Source organism: Citrus sinensis, chromosome 4 (genome assembly GCF_022201045.2).
Source record: "Citrus sinensis cultivar Valencia sweet orange chromosome 4, DVS_A1.0, whole genome shotgun sequence".
Taxonomy (NCBI): domain Eukaryota; kingdom Viridiplantae; phylum Streptophyta; class Magnoliopsida; order Sapindales; family Rutaceae; genus Citrus; species Citrus sinensis.
Genome location: NC_068559.1, coordinates 26,196,755 through 26,217,611, shown reverse-complemented (window position 1 = coordinate 26,217,611; position 20,857 = coordinate 26,196,755). Strand labels below are relative to the sequence as shown.

At 35.0% G+C, this 20,857-nt stretch overlaps 2 protein-coding genes and 1 long non-coding RNA gene across 4 annotated transcripts; 2 read left to right on the top strand and 1 right to left on the bottom strand.

Moving 5' to 3' along the window:
• Nucleotides 1-7,931: 7,931 nt before the first annotated feature.
• Nucleotides 7,932-9,507, top strand: LOC112498994 (ethylene-responsive transcription factor ESR2-like). Its single transcript, XM_025101387.2, has one exon. It carries the CDS (start codon nucleotides 8,073-8,075, stop codon nucleotides 9,360-9,362), a length of 1,290 nt encoding a protein of 429 aa, XP_024957155.1. The 5' UTR covers nucleotides 7,932-8,072; the 3' UTR covers nucleotides 9,363-9,507.
• A 2,821-nt stretch (nucleotides 9,508-12,328) lies between these two features.
• On the top strand, nucleotides 12,329-13,354 carry LOC107177707 (uncharacterized). Its single transcript, XR_001508669.3, has 2 exons — nucleotides 12,329-12,720; nucleotides 12,810-13,354. It is a non-coding gene; the product is annotated as an uncharacterized LOC107177707 (long non-coding RNA).
• Nucleotides 13,355-15,181: 1,827 nt separating this feature from the next.
• On the bottom strand, nucleotides 15,182-18,698 carry LOC102615523 (BTB/POZ domain-containing protein At1g67900). 2 transcript variants are annotated; one of them, XM_006483888.4, is made up of 5 exons: nucleotides 18,551-18,698; nucleotides 17,944-18,158; nucleotides 17,754-17,823; nucleotides 16,387-17,649; nucleotides 15,182-15,889 (listed from the first exon to the last, which is right to left on the bottom strand). In XM_006483888.4, the coding sequence occupies exons 2-5, from the start codon at nucleotides 18,000-18,002 to the stop codon at nucleotides 15,392-15,394; spliced, it is 1,890 nt and encodes a 629-aa protein (XP_006483951.1). In that variant the 5' UTR covers nucleotides 18,003-18,158; nucleotides 18,551-18,698; the 3' UTR covers nucleotides 15,182-15,391. The 2 variants fall into 2 exon arrangements, with proteins under 2 accessions (XP_006483951.1, XP_006483952.1); XM_006483889.4 differs by lacking the exon at nucleotides 18,551-18,698 and adding an exon at nucleotides 18,250-18,536.
• Between the last annotated feature and the right edge of the window lie 2,159 nt (nucleotides 18,699-20,857).

Sequence of the window (20,857 nt, the reverse complement as noted above, 5' to 3'; positions counted from 1 at the left end):
GCTTAATTATCCTTTCTTTTGTTTTTTTTTTGGGTCGTCAGTAATACTCAGCAACGCGTGGCTTCTTAACAGTAGTCGCAGCCCTCCATTCTTATTATGATGCCCCGATATATCTGACACTTGGTTTTAGCATTCAGGGATCTTGTCCGGTTCCAACTGAGAGCACCCATTGGAGCTTAGAATTAACCGGGATAAAAGAAAAAGCTTATCATAGTATTAAGTTTGTGTTACTTTTATGTCGGTCACACGTCTCTCTTTTTATGAAATCCTAGCCATATCGGCTATTGCCCATTGAGCTATGAAAGGACGCACGTACCAACAAACACGGATAAACATACAAATATTGTGTTCATTTATTTTCACAATTCTATTTTTGATTTCTTTTCTTTTAACGTAACCCAATCTCTGGTCTGCTATTATCCCCAACTTTTTTCAGGATGTCGAAAAGAGTAACGCAGATGTTTGTTGCCACGGCACGGGTCTCTAACTTGCGCCGCGTGTGTATGTGTGCGTGAAGACAGAGAGAGAGAGAGAGGGTGGGGTTGGGGGGGGGGGGGGTGTGTGTGGGGGCTATGGCTAGAGAGAAAGGGCACGCATGAAAAGTGAGGAGTGAACGACGGGACGTGCATGTGTGATAGACATTTGACAGCGACGTTCACATCCACCAAAAAGTAACCGATGAGTTTGGAATAGATGGCGAGCGAGGAGCGTGTAAAGGGCCGTTTGTTTCTTTCCCAATTTTAACAGTCTTAAAGGTTTTTGGAAGATTTTAAGGTGCCAATAAAAAAAGGATCTGAACCAACCTACTTTACCAATATGCATGGATCTTCAGGGATCCCATGATGAACTACGATAAAGGCTGGATATATGTAGATTAATTTCTTATAAAATTTACTATTTCCTTAGCTAGAAACCCACTCACTTTGTTTAAATCAAACAATATCAATTCTTATACCAACATTTACATACTATGATATATGAACGACCTCCTTGAAGATTCATTATGCCAGCCCAGAGACAGCCGAACATCTGTTCAAAGTGATAGTGATTAATTAATTTTTGTTAGGAATTGGGTGCAATGAGTTTTGTATAGTTTGACCGTCTGGGGTCTGGACCAATCCATTAATATTTAACAGGTGAAGTGCACAGATGTACATAGTCTATTTTAACGAAGAAAACTTCAAAATCCTTTTTTTTTTAAAAGGATTTATAAGGGGAAAAAAAGACACTTCGTGTTTACTTTGTCATTATAAAGCGATCGCAGCAAATTGAATATGTCAAAAGTCAAAATAATCGGTTTTTCGCCCACGAGCTGTGGTTCAAAGTTTACGAGTGGCCACTTCCGTAACTCCAAGAACATATAAACCACTGGATAAAGATACCAACATATAAACCATTGGATAGAGATGCTATTATAGGCCAGCCTCTACAAAAGTATAATCCATTTGTAGAAATTCTCTATTTCTCTATATTCAGAAGTTAACTAATTTGAGTTAATGTGAGATATTTTTTCGGTTACCCTTATAACATAAAGTTAGTTTTTCATTTTGATCATTGTCAAGTAGTAAGATAATTTTGAGTGATATATTTACATACTCTAATCACATTATAAACTATCTATAGAGTCGTAGTTGAGTTTGGTCCTGATACTATATAAATAAAATAAAATCATGTGCCTAACTGTTACTTAATGGTTAGCTAAGAGTTGAGGATTTGTCTCAACCTTATATTATTAATGGCGTAATTAATCTCATTTGATGTCAAATATTTTTCCCTAAGCAATCAACTACGCTAAAAAAAATAAAACACATTGTATTGGAGTGTGTGTTCTATTTTAGTTTGGTCTTCATTTTGTTAAAATAAGAAATCACTGATTAGGAAGTTATTGTAGAAATAAAATATATACTATATAGATATATATAGTCGCCTTCTAATAAGGGATCTTTTATTTTAATGATGTAAGAATAAGTTAAAAGATAAAAGCATCATATATTATTTGACAAAACATATTATAGTAGAATGTATGTTTTACTTACCTTTTGATTTGATCTTTACTTTGATACAGTAACGGATTCCTTATTATTTATACCTTACATAAATTGAGCTTAATCTCGATGTCCTTGATGATTAATTTATATTTTTTAAGATAAGATTACTATATCATATATGCGCTACTTGTAACTCATACTTTTCTAAGACCGACCCTAAGATTCATATACTCTATATCTACAAAGCACTCCCTTGCTAACACAATTTTAATAACGTCCCACGCAGCGGATAACCTTCTCTAGTAAAGCTTCCTGCTTAATGTAATTAACTTTACAAACTTGTTTCTCTTTCAAGCGAAAACCAACCAATGTATATAATTAGGCTTTTGCTAAGTTACCATTCATCTAATATACATTACCCCTAAAACATGCAAAAAGGAATTACAAGGAAATGGGATCCACTTCATTTTTGCATGGGCAACTTAGCAAGACCCCCATAATTACAGAGAACCTGATCCCATGAACCTACAAACTTGATATTGCACGTATGCCAAAGCCAAATCCATCACCTATCGTCATTCATTACCATTATCATCATTTCATTTGAGGTACTTGTACTCTTCACTGGTCAGACAAGGCAAGAACTTGATCCTCGGCTGCATTACACATAATAAATAGTTAAAGAAATCAATGTCGCATGTGGGGTTGATTTGATGTAAATTCTGAATTGAATTATGTACATGCTATATCTTAACGGGGCAGTGGGCGAACACATTAATTTTTCTGTTGATGTGTTTAGAAATAAGCAAGCCAAATAATGCCAACCCCACAAGCCTGAAATCCCATAATTTACTTATGTCGGCCTTGCTCACTGATAACTTGTGCCATGTTGCTTTCATTTCGATTAATTTGTCAGGACTCAACAGGATATTGCCTCCCATAATCCCATGTTAATCTTGTGCCACGTGCCCCTCGTGTCTGAAACTGTTACATCTAAGTAATCACGGCCATTGATTTCTTTTGAAACCGTTTTGTATTTGTAGACTGTGCAGGCTGCTCTTATGTAGGACGCCCGTGCTCTTAATATTGCGGCTGCCCGTGCACTGGTTGACTTTTCTTGTCCACACTACTACTTTTTATGTTTCTTCTCTCCTTTCGTACGAATTTTTTTTATTTTTTTTAAAAAAAAGGCTTTATTCATCCTTTTTACTAGCTAAAATTAAAAAAGGTTGTACGTTTAAAAAAAAAATTTTAAAAAGTTGTTCGAGTACAAACCAAATATGATGCTACGTTACCCAGGTCTTGCCGTGGGTCTCACGTTAGTTAATTCATTGTCGTTTCTTTTTATTTGCACACGTGACCAATTACAACTCTAAACGTAACTATTTACTACATTTAAAATCATAATTTTGGTAATTCGCCAGCTTTTGACGAAAGAATTTGTGAATCATTTTCTTTTTTCAATTAAAAGAAGTTCACCGAGTATACATTCAAGTATACACATAGATTATGTAATTTTTCCTTCATTAATGGTTTTCAATCGCGTATAACGTTTGGTACATGATATTTCTTACGATAATTAATTAATATCCTTTTACGCGATGTGAGTTTGTGACCTTCTGTGGCCTTTTTAAAATTTTGCAACTCAAATCTAGATTTTTTTTTTTTTATTAATTTTAAACTTGAGTGAAGCCGGGGGAAGTTTGATTCGTAGATACAATAAATCGATTTGTCACGGAATATAATGAAACTTCTCTTTTAATAAAATTCCTACCAAGCATTAAAAAAAAAAAAATGCCACGAAGAATAATCACAATAAAATTAATTATTTCTTTCCTTAATTTTAAATTCTTAATTGGACAATGGACAAGGGAGAGGCAAGAATCTCATAATAGATTTGAACTAAAATTGATTTGAATTCAAATTCCGTTCGCATACGTGAAATGTAAGATCATACTATGTTTAAATAGATGGATCAAAACAATTTTATACGTAATTGACTAATAATAGGACATTTTAGCAAAAAGCTAACAAATTTAATATCCTTTACCAAGTTTACAGGTTAAGAAGGATCAACGAAACATGTACTTCCATTATTTTTCAGAAATAAATGAAGCATGCTGCCGACCGACTCTTGAAGCAAGGGCCTACATTAATTAAATGGCATTGCAGCCAGCAGTAAGGAGCAAACAATTAATAACGTGGGGATTTTGTTTAGGGCAAAGGCATGTAAGCGTATCTGAAGCATCTGCGTAAAGAGAATTGAATAGGGATACGCTCAAATGTACGTACAGACGTTATCCATAATTATTGCAGTCTACAACTACAAATAATATCAAGACTCTCGAACATCCTTATCAGAAACCACTGTTTTGCTACGGTGCAAGGCTGGAAAATAGTGTCGGGGAACCGTTAAAAAGGCTATTATTATTGCCACCACACGGTTTGTTTATTGTTTTTTTTGTATATGGAGGGATGATCTTATGCATGCAGTCGCACGTAACAGGATACGTATCAGTATATTTGAAAACGGAAATTGTGGTTATTTGCTTTGGGTAATTAACAGTATATTTTTTGGTTTGTAATTAATAAATATTAATCTTAAAAAATATGAAGAAACCCGTGACAGGACATCAAAGCAACTTGAGAAGTGTTGACGGATGGGATGTTCGCGATGTGATGATGGGGATACGCCAAAAGGCAATGAATAGCGCAAAGACATTCCCGATATCTCGTTATTTTTGTAGTAAAAGAATAATAATAAATAAAAGAAGAAGCATTATATATATATATATATATATATAATACAAGTCGACGGTAGACAGGTAGACGCATAAAGTCTCTGGGGGAATATTTTTTTCTTTTTTTTTTCTGGCAGCAGTTAATAAAGCTGGTTAATTCAATTCAGAATGGTGAAATGATGTAATATTATATTTGTATCGGTCTGTCTGACAGGATCTCTTCCGTTGTCGTTAAAATCTTTAATTTACTTCGAGGGCTTTTTGGGTTTTGGCGTCTCCTTCTTCGCTCCGCCCTTATTCCTCCACCGTCATTTACTATCTCTTGTCGCTCATCTCATGCGTCGTGATCATACCATACGTGTACACACTGTTATTCTTCTCTATTTAATTTAATTTAATTTATCCTGCAAGGGAACTACTAGTTGTATCCCGCTTGATACCTATGCATGCCTCATCAGCTGATGGGATCTCTGCTGATACTCACTGCTCATTACGTAGCTTTATCAATTATATATCAAGTATACTTCCGCGAGATTTGCTCATGTCATTCTGTATTCATATGATATATACTATCTCTTGATTACATGAGATCATGCATACGTGGTTCGATTGACATATCACATATATGCTCGTTTCAAATACAATACATCATACAATGAATATAATTAATTAAAACAGCACATATTTAATAGCATTAACATCTCTCGGATGTTGCAAAGTGTGGATCCAGAATTAATGATAACAAAAACGAGACAGTATAATATTTTCATTTCTCAAATTTTTAATCATTCCGTAGAAGAAGCGAGTTTTACATCTCGCCAAGGGTAGCAGCTGCAGCCTCATTGCGATTAGAATTAAAGCCTAGTATAAAGAGTCATCTTTGGCATGTATGCGCTTGGGCTTGTATTAATTAATAGATAAATTTTGCTGATTAATGTGTCTGGTTTTGGATCACTAACCATTCCCTTGAACTTGTATATTAACAGAAAGGGGAATTTTGTTGTAATCGAAAGATCAGATAGACTAAAGGTTAACGAAGAAAATTAAGCAATTAGTGAAGGTTAAAGAAGAGATCAGATGAATGTTATGGATGTGATGGCATGGACATGGCCAGGGTCCAGGGCCACGGCCACGGCCACGGTCACGGTCCAGGGCCACGGGGTTGGTAGACATCTGCCGTGGCTTTTTCCAAGCATTCCTGACTCAAAGAAAGAAGAGTACAACTTTAGTCTCCATCAACCAACTGAACCCTAAAACCCTTGTCTTGAAGATAAAGACCCCTACTCAAATCCCCACTTCAGACAAGTCCATGTGACCATAATCCCTTGGTTTTCAAACCCTAACCCTCACTATTACTGTACACAATATATATTTATATATTTAAAAAATATGATTTCAAGGACACCTAATTAATTATTATCACAAAAAATACTTGTGAAACCAGCTAGAAATTGACACAGAACCAAAGTTGGAGGAACAACTTCTGAGCGCCGCCAGTGTAATCATTCAGAAATCAGAATTACAATTACTGCAAGATCGATAGAGCTCTTCAACTTCCCCATATATATATATATATATATATATAGAAAAAACAACTAAGCAAACTTTTTGTGATTACATGTTAAACAGAGACGTGTGGATATGTATGCAGAACCATTTGTGGAAACGTGGGTAATATTTTGTAAGAAATTCATGATATGAAATGAATATGAAACGTATAATTAAGGGATGGTTGGTTCTCCAATAACTTTTTAATCTTCAATCTGCATCAATCAATTACGCTCTTATACACACATAACTGCAAAACGACAGCTCCTGTCTCGCACTCCCTTATTTTCACCCATGGCTCTCGGGAATACAAGGCAATTACTGTGCAATAGAGCTCTTCATTAGCTGGCACGGCAAGAGCTGCCCATTAATTTCTCCAAGTTTTTCAAGCTCATACTAACTAACTAAGATAATATAACTCATCAAGTCAAACTAAATCGGAGGTAATTAAGTATCAAAAACTATGTTTACATATGTGCGAATATATCAAGAGTTTCCAATAATTACACTTAGTTTTACACTAATTTTAGGTCTTTAGATTTAAAACTTATCGACATTAGGATTTAATAGATTAATATCATATAATTTTATCATAAATTAAGCATTAATGTGCTTTCTCTCTCTCTCTCTCTCCCTCATTTATCATTCTTCAATATTTTTTCCTTTCTCCCTACCATCTATTTTCCTCCTAACTTTCTTTTCCTTCATCTCACGTTTTTTATCATTTGAATTATCTCGCAGTTTTGTACAATCGCAAATGTCTTTCAATAAAAAAATAAAAAATAAAAAATATAAATCTTACCAATATGTCACTGACTCACTAAATCTTTTAGAGATTAACACAACTTTTATTTAGTACTGAATTCAAATTCAGCAAAATAATACTAATAATCAATAAATAAATAACCTAGTGCCAGCGGGAAGTACTTGAAAAGTGTTAACCACAGCTTCACAACATTAGGCCAAGGGTACAAACAAAATATAATAACAATAGGTATGATGAAAATAATATAATTACTGTAACATGAATATAAAATTAACCTAATGACTACATTTAATTCCCTAAAAAATGAATTATTGCATGCAGCTACATTGTGAGAAGGGGAATGCACAGAAAAATATAACAAAAATAGTAACATCACCCCGGCACATATTTGATTAAACAAGGACTTTGTTAAGTTACTAATTTATAATAGTCTAAAGGTTGCATCAATGAAACTAAGTGTAGTTTAATTGCTAAATATATTTAGATTAGTATACCTACTTTAATTGATGCAGCCTTTAGATTATTATAAATTAGTAACTTGCCTACACTCATTAAACAATATTCTTTTTTGGATATATAAATATATAAACAGTCTGCAAAGAATTTCATTGTTATTAAAATAATAATAATAACAACAACAACCCAGAAGCAACAAGATTTCAATAGAGTGATCACAACCCTCTTAAATCTGACGGTTGGCCAGCAGATGATCCTAGTCGTCAGAATGTTGATTGATTGATTAACTAATTAATATATTTTCTAATACCTTATTTTTGGAATTTTGTGTTACACCAAATGCATTAATAAATCAATCACCATCCACTATCTTCAAGGCACGGCCCCCACCCAACCCCCAAACCCCGCTTCTCTCTATAAATAGGAAACACCGCCAGCAAACTCCAGGTGCCAATTTCTCTGAGTTGCTCACTAGAAACTAGAGAACTACCCCCGGCCTTTATTAATCGTCAAATATTCTCTCTTCTTTCTTATTTAAAAAAAAAAAAGAAAAAGAAAAAACGAGTTCAAGAAATGGAAGAAGCTCTGAGAAGGCTTAATGGGATGCCACAGATGCCTGAATCAGAGACGAGCAAAAAGAACACCTCCACCACTTCCAACAGCAACAAAAGGTCACTGAAAGAGACTGGGGGTAACGTTTCAGGTACCACCATGAGGTACCGCGGGGTCCGCCGTAGGCCGTGGGGTCGCTACGCCGCAGAGATACGGGATCCACAGTCAAAGGAGAGGCGCTGGCTCGGCACCTTTGACACTGCTGAGGAAGCTGCCTGCGCCTATGACTGTGCGGCTCGAGCTATGCGTGGTATGAAAGCAAGAACCAACTTTGTTTACCCAGCAGTTGCCACAGAGGCCCCTCCTCATCATTTCATCCCTCCCTTCAATTTCTCAAAGCAATCTCAGCCGTCCGTGAGAGCCTTTCACACTGCTCGTCCGTTTATGAACCCACCATCTTTTGCTAACCCTGTTCCTGAGGAGAAAAATTCCGCACTGAACCTCCTTCTCTTACGTGACTTGTTGAGCAACTCTTCTTCTTCTTCTTCAAGTTCGTCTTTTTACACCCCCACTACTGCTGCTGCTGCTCCTCCTCCTCCTCATCAGCCTTTATATTCATTTGACCAGCAGCTTCCTTTTATCAGCAACAACTCATCTTCTTCACCAACTACTACCAGTGCTTCTTTCTCATCCGGTACTGGCGCTTTCCCGATGAATCCAACTTATAATCATCAACAACAAGGGTTTCATAATACGACTGGTACTACTGCCGCCACTGTGGTGAGCTCAACCAACGCTACCAAACTAGTAGATGACCACATGGAGTTCTTTCCGCAAGAACCTGCAAATTCTGGCTTGCTGCAAGAGATCATTCAAGGCTTCTTCCCTGAACCCACGTCCAAGTCCAATAAATCCTGTGATGATGATTTTACAAAACCCTCTTCAAATGATTACTGCACACAAGCAATGAACTCTATCACTGCACCTCTGGTGTCTGACATGTCGGTTAATATGAAGAGAGCTTCTGGGATAAAAGTTGAGCCTTCTGCTGTAGGAGGTTTCTATTTTGACTCGCAAGGTCAAGTTGGTCGTGTTGGTGGTGGTGGTCAGCCAAGTCTCCAAAATGAGTTCGGGAATTTCAATGAAGTCATCACTGGCTCTCAGTTTCAGTCTCAGGCGGTGCTGTACGGGAACAATGAGCTGCCGCTAAATCTGCCACTCTGTCCCGAATCCATTTCAGATGATATGTTTCAGTTTCATCAGTACCCAGAGCTCATGAGTGCCTTCACCGCTAGGGTTCAGAATGCGTAGCTTCACTTCTTTTAGTTTTTGTCTTTAAGTTTTAGCGCTTTCTTCACTCTATATGAATAATATCATCATTGCATTTGTTGTTGCTGTTCTAATTAGGGTTTTAGATATTGAATTAATTATTGTTAGTTTAACGTCTGAACTTTTATGTACTTTCATGGAGATTTCACAAATCGTCGTGTTATCATTATCACCAAGCAGTTATGTATTTTTATATAAATATTACATAGATATTGAAGTTTATAACTCTGTCATGCAACTTTTCAAATCCATTTTTGGGTTAATTCTGCTTATTATTTTGCGTTTCGATAACTCTGCATTGACCTCGGAACTCAAAGGCTGTGTTAACCACAGCTTTTGCCTATTATCTTTTATCTCTCTTTCCTTTTTCTTTTTCCTGCTATCCTCTTCTACCTTTCTTCATACAGAAATGAAGTGTTCTTTCCCTTCCCCCCACTTCCTTGTTAATGAAATTTTGAACATTCAAAATAGACTCTTTAAGTGCACGTTGCGTAAATTCAGGCACTGCATGTATCTTAGGTTTTGTTTAAATCATTATTTCATATTGATTCTAATTCTTTGGTGAACGAATTTTGAAAGAAGGTTTTCTAAAAAGCTTGGGAGCTCAAATTTATCATTTCTGGTACAAGAAATTTTGTGAGATAATGATTTGCTAATTCATTGCTACAAAAACACATCATTTTCCTTTTGAAGCTTGTTTAGTATAATTCTAGTTTCAGCAACTTGAAGATTGTGGTGTTTTGGATAGATAAATAAAAAGATAAAAGAAACAATTTTTGCCCTAAGCTGGCTTGCTGACACCAAAGTCAATTGCTGTGCTAAAGTGAAAACAAATGGGGAGGAATGATTGATTTGTTTAATTCAGAAGATAAAAATATCTTTAACAAAAGTAAACAGCTAGCTTGATAGAATCATATCAGAACAAATTATATTCATATAGAACTATAAGTATTCTTATATCCTTTTATCTACTAATTGCCAACAACTCATATGAATTTTTCACGAAATTACATGTGTTACATAATTTTCTGGTAATAAGTATATTAGTAATTTTATTTTTCATTAAAAAATTTATTTGATTGTTATGTGCCCCTTATGAGCTAATGATTTTCTAACTTCGACCCCGACAACAAATTTCATATCATTGACTATTACACTTTGATTGGTTTATCCGTTTACAATAGGAAGGTCAGTGAGGATCTGGACCATTATTTAGCAGTGGAGAGTTGCTTGGGGGGGGGGGGGGGGGGTGGCTTACAATTGTGGGCAGCTAAAATGTTAAAATCCAATAAGATTATGAAGGGATTAAACATAATTTAATAAGAACCTTACTTTTAATTTATTTATTTTTAAATACTACCATATTTTTCTGTTGGTTTGGCAAGGCAGTAACAAGTGCCAAGACCCACTCGTACTTTTTTGTGGTGAAATTGCTAAGTCTATTTATCTAATCAGAGTTGGGTACAATTTTTTCTTTTTCTTTTTCTTTTTCAAGAAAAAGGACGTGTCCATTAAAAACAAAAGGACATATTGGGCTTTTGTGGTTGGGTCTGCAGATATTATTGGATTGGATTCATGATCTTTTTAATTGCTAGCCCACTGGGTGTTTGAAGTCTCTTTGTCGGCCCACTGTTATTGTCTGCCTTAAATTTCATCGAGAGCAACAAGCTGCGTTTAGAGCCCAGGCCACGCACGCATGGATTAAATTAAAAAAAATGCAGTTCTAGAATTCTTGAAACATTATTGAGCTGGGTCGGATTCCAGTCTGTCGTTGAAATCTTTTGACACATATTCAAAAGTTATTGCCTTGTGGGATGCCACCATGTAGTTATCTCTTGCGTGGGGTAATCAACCGAAAATCACATCCAGTGGGCCCCCTTATGGTGGACCTTTTTTTTCCTTTCATTAATATTGCACAAATTTTATAAAAAGGTAGTTCGCTGGGTATGTCTTTTGTTTTGCTCCCAGAGGTGCTGGTTCGAGTCCAGCTCGTGACAAGGCCTTTTTGGTCATATTAATAAAAATAAATAATAAACAAATAAAACACCCTTCAATCAATTTTAGGATTAATTTGATAATACTGTAATTTTTAAAATAATTATTATTAGTTGCGTTGTAGAAATAACTAGTTATAAGGAGAATTAGTTAAATATTTACTAAAATTTAATTTTAAAAGTGCTACTAATTTTAAAAGTTGTCTATGCATTTAGTAAATCTTATTATTAAACTATTGTAAGAATATAAATGATTAAATTAGATATAATATTAAATTAAATTTATTTAAACATTTATAAACATGTATATAAAATATTTTGTTTGTGCACATATAATAATTTATAATTAAAATAAATATTTTATGTTATTAATTTTATTTTGTATTTTGTTATCTCAATATAATTGATAAAAATAATAATCACTCTAAAGTTACTAATTTTATTTCCTAATTAATAAGTATAATTTTAGATTTTTATAATATATGTAAGGATATATATAGAATTGTATTAAGTATAAAAATAATTCTCAAAATCAAATTTTAAAAAACTATTGTTCCCCACTCTTCAAAATTTATTGTAAGATATAATGATTTTGCTAGAAGTTATTTCTTAAAAAATAAAATAAAATATAAAATTAATTTTTAATTTTAAAAATCACATTTGAGTCTTCTAAAAACAATTCAAAGCGGGACTAGATGGGATTATTTATTATTATACCCCACATATAACTTCGTTTATCCAAATTCTGCCTACTTAAAGGATGTTCTACATCAATCCTCTTCCAATTTCCACGATATAAATAATTAAAGAACGGTCAAAAGTGTGATGTCCTTGTATGGTGATGCATGTGAATTTTCTTCCTCATATTAATTTAAAGAGGGAAAAAAAGGCAAGGGGAAAAAAATATACATATAAAATTCGTCCTTAATTAAAATAGTAATTGATAAATATGAATTGGTGGAAGAAGCGATAGAGCAAAAATGACGCCCACGAGAACGTCTGCCATGATAATGGGGGACCCTTTTAAAGATTTTTCACAAGCATGGTATGGCACCTCATGATTCAAGTGCATGCCCAAAAAGAAGAGATCAAATTATACAAAACGTAATGGGGTCATATTGATATGATGGGTTTCTCTAATTGGGGGGAGTGGTTGAGGCATTCACAACAAAAGTGATATATCTAGGTGGGACGTTAATGGAATCGATTATTATTCCCGTGATAGAGAAATAGATAAAGCATATTGTCATTTTTAGCCATTCCCAATGTCATCTCTTTCTCTTACTTGATCTTCATTTTTGTGGTGTGCTTTCTGGGTCAATCAAGAACATCACCAAAGTCCAAAGGTAACAATTTCTAATCGAATTACAAACTATTATTGTTTCGTTTTGCATTTTGTGGGTACACAACATGATCCGTGAATTAGCTCTTGCAGGGGGGGAAAGTTTAAGGGAAGAAAATTGAATGGATAGCGAACATATGAGCAACAAAAATGATATGAAGGTGGAGACTCCACAAGAAACTGAAATGGTATCTCCAACATCGGGGCTAACAAGACAACCAAGTTCAGCCAAGAGCAATTGCTTTATTTGCTTATGCTCGCCTACCACACATGCAGGTTCCTTCAGGTGCAGGCTTCACCGGGCCCCGAGTCTCCAGCGGACTAAAAGCATTGACTCGAAAGACTCCACCTCTAAGGCTGATGCTACCAGTAATGCAAACACCATTGAGGCTCAGTGATTGTTTTTACGATATTATGTTCTGTATATATGTCAAATCTGATCGTTAATCACCCTGCTTCTCATATCTTTGTTACATTGCTTCTGTATGATGATGTTCTATAGTTTCTGCTTTAATCCTGTTAATATCTTCTATTAATTCTACTCCGTTTTATGAATGCGTGTAAGTTGTAACACTGCGTGTGCGATGTAATGTAATCAATTACTTGAAGGTAATTATCAGTTTTTTTCGGGGTGTAAATATAGTATAACTAACCGGCTGTCTGGTTAAAGCCCTGTTCATTAGGTGCAGCTAACGAAGGTACTAATCTTAGGATCTTGTAAGGCAGAAGAAGAATTGCAAGTAAACTTGTCTTGGCTTAATTAGTATATCTTTCATGGGAAGATTTCCTTGATAATTAGGCCCTATTTGATACTAAAATGAAGTGACATAATAGCTGTATTATGGGGTAAATATGATTTTTAAATAATAATTTTAAATATATATATATATATATATATTAATTTTTTTTCATGATATAAGAATACAATAAAATTAACGTACGACAGCTTTTTCCAATCACAATAACAAACAAACCTTGGACTCAGCTGTCAACGGTATAAATCCAATAGGATCTAAGATCTAAGATGATCCAGGCAATTTTATTTCTTCAATGATGTTAAAAATTGATTGACATGATAATATTTGAGCTACCACAAGTTTAGACCTGACACCTGCAAATGATAAATGGCCACTAATGTCTGATTAGAGATAATTTAGTCATAGATATTGGAAATGTATAGTACTTGGATACGATTTAACGACATAAATTTGAGATTACTTCAAAAAAAATTGAAAATAAAACAAATAATAATGTTAAAATCCCAATATTTAACATGTGTCACTCATCTATTGGATGATAAGTTCATAGTTTATAAGATTATTTAATCACTATTAAATAAATAAATACCATATTAATTAGGACTTAAATTAAGATTTAAATGTTAAGAGAAATCTAACATTATTATTTTTAGCAGTAAGGATTTGAGGGAAAAGTTGGAGGTGTAAATGGAGTTGAATATTGCAAAAAAAAATCCTTGCAGCTGCTAGAAGATAGTTCTAACTTTACAGTCAAAAGTGAAAGCCTATGATGATCATGATTCATGATGAGTCGCTGACTATGCTGAGTAACTAACCTATATATGTTGAAGGACTCGGCTCACGCCTATGCGTACTTTCCATTAAAACAAATAATGACGACATTATGTTTCAGACTGCACCGAGTTGTATCAAAATTCAAGCGAACACAGCAGTAAAATGTCTTCATCAATGCTTCAAAATTCAACCGTATATGTAAATAATTCTAAACAGAACGAAAGCTAAGTGAAGAAATTTAAAAGGAGTCACCATATTCTATAGGAATATTCCTCTCAAAAGTACCAAAGAATATGGAACAAAGATATAATAGTTGACCCTTATGGTTGTAAACACATCAGAAGTGTCCAACTTGATGGATCGGTTATTCTAAGTGAAGTTGCCTAAACTTTTTGGCAAATCAGCATTTCCAGTTCCAGTTTATTTTTGATGGTGCATAATTATGATAATAAATGGAATGACTTGCCATACCAGCATGTGTTAAACTTCTGTATATCTGTATTTTGCAGATGTCGCATTTTGATACCATTATCATTTTCTTTGCTGACAAGATTGGCACAATCATGGGTGACAAAAGAATTTTCCAGCCACCCAGAAGTCAGAATCAGCAGATCTCTGATCTGCCCAAACGCCAAGGCCTAATTTGCTCATAATTCGATGGAATTTACAAGGCAGCTGAAATGATTACCTCAAGACAAAGGCACAAGACAAAAAGCTTTCCAGTATCACAGCGCTGCAAACTGTCAGAAACCCAAATTACCAATGACTTTTTTTATCATCTGAGGATCCAATAATCTGCAACAAAGTGACAGAATCAGGTGTTGCAGATTTCTAGACAAATGCCACTTGTGGTCCCACAGTGACTCGGTTGCAACTATTCTCAAGTTTCAGAATTGAGATCCATTCACATCACACACACAATTTCCTCTCACGTTCTGAAAATTATAATCTTATTCTCCAATGGCAGATGAGTAGTCCAAATAACACAAGGAATTTGAGACAGTAATCTAACAGGTTACATCGACAATGCACTTTGATATTCTTTGTTTTTAAGCTAAAAATTACAAGGCCATTTCTTAAAGTACAAAAAACAAGAGTATTAGTTACCCTACCAGCCCCAACTCGAAAACAAGCATAAGTCACTCAATTCTTTTCACTGGAACTTCTATTGATTGATAACAACTTACTGAACATTTTTTTGGGTCGTGCAGGAAGAGCACAGAAAGCCTTAAATTTGGAAGTTCTTCCCATTCCATCTGGGTGCAAATCATTTTCATCTAATTCATCATCTTCAGCTAGTTTCATTCGTAAAGTTGAAAGCTTTGATTTTGGAGATTTAAGCCCTGGGATGCTCCATTGATCATCCCCTGGAATGGTACTAGTGGTGCTTAATGGTGGTGGAGGCCTTGACGGGTCAATGCCATGCCCCGCTAGCAGTGCCTTGATGTTGCTAGGCAGCTCAGTCATTTTGCCACCGGCCATTGTGGCCCGAGCTTGCTCAAAGAATAGAACTTGGACCACCACCCTTAATGGGAGTAACTCATTTCTTGCGGCATGCATGCAGGCCTCCATAGATAATTTTTTGCAGTCTAGAATTCGGCACAATCTTTTCCTTTCACACTTGTTTAGGTCCGGATGTGCCTGCATGGTCCATGTAATTTCTTTTTTAATATCTCATTTTGACCCCGTAATTCAAATAATTGTGAATAATTCATGCCGTATGAAAAAGGAAACATGTCAAAGGTGCAAGGTCCGGTCACACTGCAGATATATCTGTGTGGACCGTGGACTTTTAACTCCATATTGAAAACTTAGGAGGATTCTAGTTTTATTCTGACTTAAAACGACTGTAGATTGTACAGCAAGAAAACTCTCAACCAACAAGAAGTCTAAATATACATCTATATTCACATGCTCTAGACTTCATTCAAGCTAATTTTGTTAGGTCAGTCACATCCCAACCGCCAATAAATTGCAGACAAGACAAGATTCTAAGGTCAAGGAGTTGGTTAGCTACCGCTAATGGTGACCCACATCCTAAAACATGATAACGAAATTTGTCTAAACATTTTTAGGCAACTAGAAAGGTGAGTTTAAGGTAAAATTTTGAAAACAATTGACGCCAATTCGTTGTTTACCTTGAGATAAATGTCAATAGCTCTGTAGAGATCATCATGATCAAGCCTCGAGAATTCTGGTACAGACTCAGCAATTGTAATGAACTTTGACAGTGGCAAATTAACATCTTTGGCAATCTCTTGAAGATATCCATCCACAAGCTTTGCCACCTTGAGTTTGGAACCATGAGATGCTGAAGAAGATCTCCTACTCTCTTGTAACTCAAAATTAATATTTTCCGCTGACCGGGACCTTCTCCTTTCAAATCCCAGCTTGGACCTTGGCGGGCTAGTTGGGGGACTCTGCCCCTGTAACATGAACTGTTCCAATATTGTCATCACTATGTCTACATCATACAAAGTATCACTTGTGTATGATAGACAAGGTATCAACAAGTCACTGACGGTTGCCTCCTCTAATTGAAGTGCAACTCTTCTAGCCAGTTCCATCTTTGAAGAAGAGGAAGCATTGAGAATATTGGCTGCCTTTAGGAGTTTAAGCAAGAAGCTACAAGAAACTGAACCTTTCTCTGCCGGAAGCAAGCTTATTATTGATTCCAAAAGTAGCCTATGCTTTGATGTTACTTCAGTGGCTGAATCTGAATCCGAGTCTGATGCTTCGTGATTATTGATACGTCCATTTCTCGATATGTTAGGTAGCCATCGAGATGCATAAATTTTCAGTGCCTCGCCTACAAGATTTGAGGGGATCTTTCCACCAGATTTAATTGCTATCATGGTTCTCCAATAAAGGTCTATGCCTAATTCTGCCATATCTTCAGCCCACCAGCCTTTGGTTGATGCTTTGTGCCTTTGGCTCTCCGCACCATTACAAGATATATCATCCCTTCCCCTCCTAGAGTAACTATGTGATAAGCTCACCTTTGAGGGGTGAGTTAAAACTTTAGAAGCAATTGCTTCAATGCATCTGCTCGTGATTCCAAGATCCTCAGACCATAAAGGAAAAGCTTTAGTGCTTTGTAGAGTCACAATGGAATCTCTCCACCCATGAAGGATGCATGAATTGAAGAAAACCTCAATCTTGTATATCAAGTTCCCCTTCTCAACATCCTCTGTCATCTGCAAATATTCGGCAGCACATCTTGCAGCTACGATATTGTAGGCACTGAGAGTGATTGTAATTCCATAACAAAACTTTGCACAGAGTTCAAATGCGTCGACACCGCCAGGGAAATCAGGGAGTTGGACTATCTGGTGTTGTGAGGATTCAGGGGACTCAGAACATAGCCTCTGCAGCCGCAAACACTTGGACAACAGAGGAAACTGCATGCATAGGAATGACATTCAAAAAATAAAATAAAAATCAATCAAAATAAAGCCTAAAATCATAATCTAAAAACGACTGATATCAATATCCCTAATTTTACCTTGTGAAGCAAGTATCTAGTTCCTTTCACTTGAATTATGAGATCACTAGAGACTTCAGAGGAGATTGACCTGCATTCAGAAAAGAAATTGTTTGTACTTTCTCTGGAAAAAAAAAAAAAAAGAGAGAAAAGAAAAATAACATATTCATTCAAGAAAGCGTCATGTTTGAATAAGTGATGTTTTTCTCACCTTACAGCCTCAGAAGTGTAGAAGGTATCAGGCCGAGATCCAAGTTTCATGAACTTCATGACTGATTCTTCTACTCTTTCTTCTCTTGCTTAAGTTTATATCTTAACCAAATGCTCAGAAGGACTCAGATAAGCCAACTTCATTCATAACCTATTAAAAGCCGCCCCAAAGAAAAAGTCTATCCAGCAGCCAGCCAAAATGATGTTCTCCAGGCCCTGACCAAAAATTCAGAACTCAGAAACTCAAATAAATAAGTAGGATAGAATTTTGATGGAGGAGAGAGGATGCTGAAGGAGAAATGAATACCAAGAGTTTTTTCTTGTGGGTACAACAGCAATAATATAACATAACATGTCACTCTTTTAGAGTTTAATATAAAGAAAATTTATAGCATAAATAGTCCAAGTGACAGAAAACCCAGAGAAGATCAAACACTCCAAAGTCTATGTCATTTGACCGAACCCATCTGATCTGGACATGCAAACAAAGAGGCAAAATCCCCTCCTAATAATAAGAATGAATCCACTTGGCTCTAGAAGCTAGAACACACAAGTCACAACATTAATACATGATAAAACCAAAAAGGCTAGTTCTCAGGAAGAGCAACCTCAAATCTAACGCTAGCTTTCTGCAATCATTCACCAAGAGTTTTAAACTTGAGATAACAAAACTGTAGGTATCATGTACTACATGTATGTATCAACTTTCTTTTCTTTTTTCTTTTGAAAGAAAAATAAAAAGATATGTTTAGTGTTAAAAACTTGAACAAGAATGTGGTTCAATGGGCTTAATGCAAATGCCATCCCAGCGTGAAATATGAAAGCGGGCGTCGCCCACGTGCTTATCCTGCGCCCACTTGTGTCTCCCTCTTTCTCATCATTGCCACACCATTTTTATTACCGTGCCCTCCTCCTCCTCTTCTTGATTATTTTAGTCAAAACACTTAAAACTATTTTATTTTATTTTATATGCAACATCGTACACCTCTCGATTCCATATTAATATCAAAAAGTTAATATTAGGAAGAGAAATCAATAATAATATTTTTTTCAAAAGTATTTTCCTTTCTAAATTATTCCACATATACCTTTAAAGATTTTATAATCCCCCCCACCCCCCCCCCCCCCTCCAAAAAAAGTAAAGGGATGCTAAAAGGTGGAATAGGATTTGTGTATCACTATCACCTATGGCCGTATATTTATAGATAGATTACGTAGTGGGCAGCAAGCAAATATTGCCCTTGTCGATTCCCCAAAATATCGAAAATGTCCTAGTGTTGTATTAATTGCAAAATGGTCCACGAGCACCGTGACCACATTTGCATACTATTGGTGTGAAAACGAAGAAGCATTAAACGTACCATGCAGCAGTTGATATTAGACTAATGTAATGCAAGAGAAAATTTTGGTATAAAGTTTCATTAATGAAATGCTGCTAAGCTGTGACTTTTATTATCAGGCAGTTAAAGGTCATAGTCAATATGTTTTGCATTGGATTCTCAAGGTTTACTTAAAAAAAAAAAACAAACAAACAAACAAACAAACAAAATAAAAATAATTATACTTCTCTTATTTTATTTTCTTTATCATCATTATTTTGCTTCGTTTAATTTGTCTGAATACTTAACGATGACTTTCATCATTACGGCTGAGATTGATGGGAAACTGGGCTCCATTGGACAATCAGGAGAGATGAAGTTGCGAATATCACAACCATCTTGAAAGTTACAGGTGTTCTCACAAAGATATGTCTTTAAGAACTAAGATTTAAGAGGATATTTTTAATCTAAAGTTCTGCTATCATATAATATGATATATGTTCGAGATTAAGGCTTTATTTGGTACAGTTTTTTAAGTATAGTTTATTTCAGTTAAAATTTTGACAGTAGAATTTTTATAAATAGAATTTTTATTTAAAAAATTTTAGTTGTTTGGTTGTTAATGAGAATTTTTATTAAAAATCTATGAAATTATTTTAATAGGTAATTTTTAAAAAAATTATGTTACGAAGATAATAAAATAAAATTGTCAACTAAGTAGATGATATTTTAGATATTTTAATATTTAAAAAAAAATCTTTTCAACATCTACTCTTAAAAAAAATCTAAAATTTGAGATTTTACTAGTAGAGACAAAATAGTTTATTTATGCTCTAAAGGCACTACTAAAAAGATAATCAAATAATAATAAAAATTATGATAAGAGTTTATAAGATTAAATAAATACTTATAACCATTAGATAAACTATGCAAATAGGGAAATGAAATTCTCGTTGCTTCATCAAGAGAGGTAAATCTCACGTCAATTGTGAGCCAACTTGGACTCTCTAGCCCAAATTTGTTTGTCTACATCATTAAATGATGAAATGGTTACTTTTCCAGCTTATAATACGTCGATTATCTCTTAAACCTTATTAAAGATTTGGAAAGCAAACAGCATGGAGTGATAAGGCTAATCCTCAAGCTGTCAAAGCACTCATTTCATTCATCATCAAAATGGAAGGAGGGGGGAAACAAGAAAAATCACTTGTAACGATCTTAATTTTTTTTTTATTCATTCATTCATGTAATTAATTAAATTCTTGGAAAAGGACGTAGTTAATCAATTCATCTAATCAATGAAACAGAAGCACACTTCAATTCAGACTCCTAAGCATGTCATTTGTGTACAAAAAAATTATTATTAATATATATATATATATATATATATATATATATATATTCTCTTTCCTCTAAAATGGAACAAATGCGGTACGGCACCGCAATCAGTTTATGTCACACCAATTCTCGACACGATCACAAGGGAAAATGGCACCCAATTACGTCGAGGCTCGATCAGCACCAACCTTGGAAGTAAGGCAAGTGGCAATATTGAAATTTCAGCAGCGAAGCGAGGGTAATTGTGAATTGAGTGAG

Bases quoted from the DNA above. Each gene is read 5' to 3' on its own strand.
- LOC102615523 (XM_006483888.4), bottom strand. From the start codon at position 18,002: ATGAAGTTCATGAAACTTGGATCTCGGCCTGATACCTTCTACACTTCT. The intron at 17,650-17,753 runs GTAAAATTAGGG...CTATGCATGCAG, and splicing joins CTAGATACTTGCTTCACAAG to TTTCCTCTGTTGTCCAAGTG. The intron at 15,890-16,386 runs GTAAACAACGAA...TGGACCATGCAG, and splicing joins CTATTGACATTTATCTCAAG to GCACATCCGGACCTAAACAA.
- LOC112498994 (XM_025101387.2), top strand. From the start codon at position 8,073: ATGGAAGAAGCTCTGAGAAGGCTTAATGGGATGCCACAGATGCCTGAA.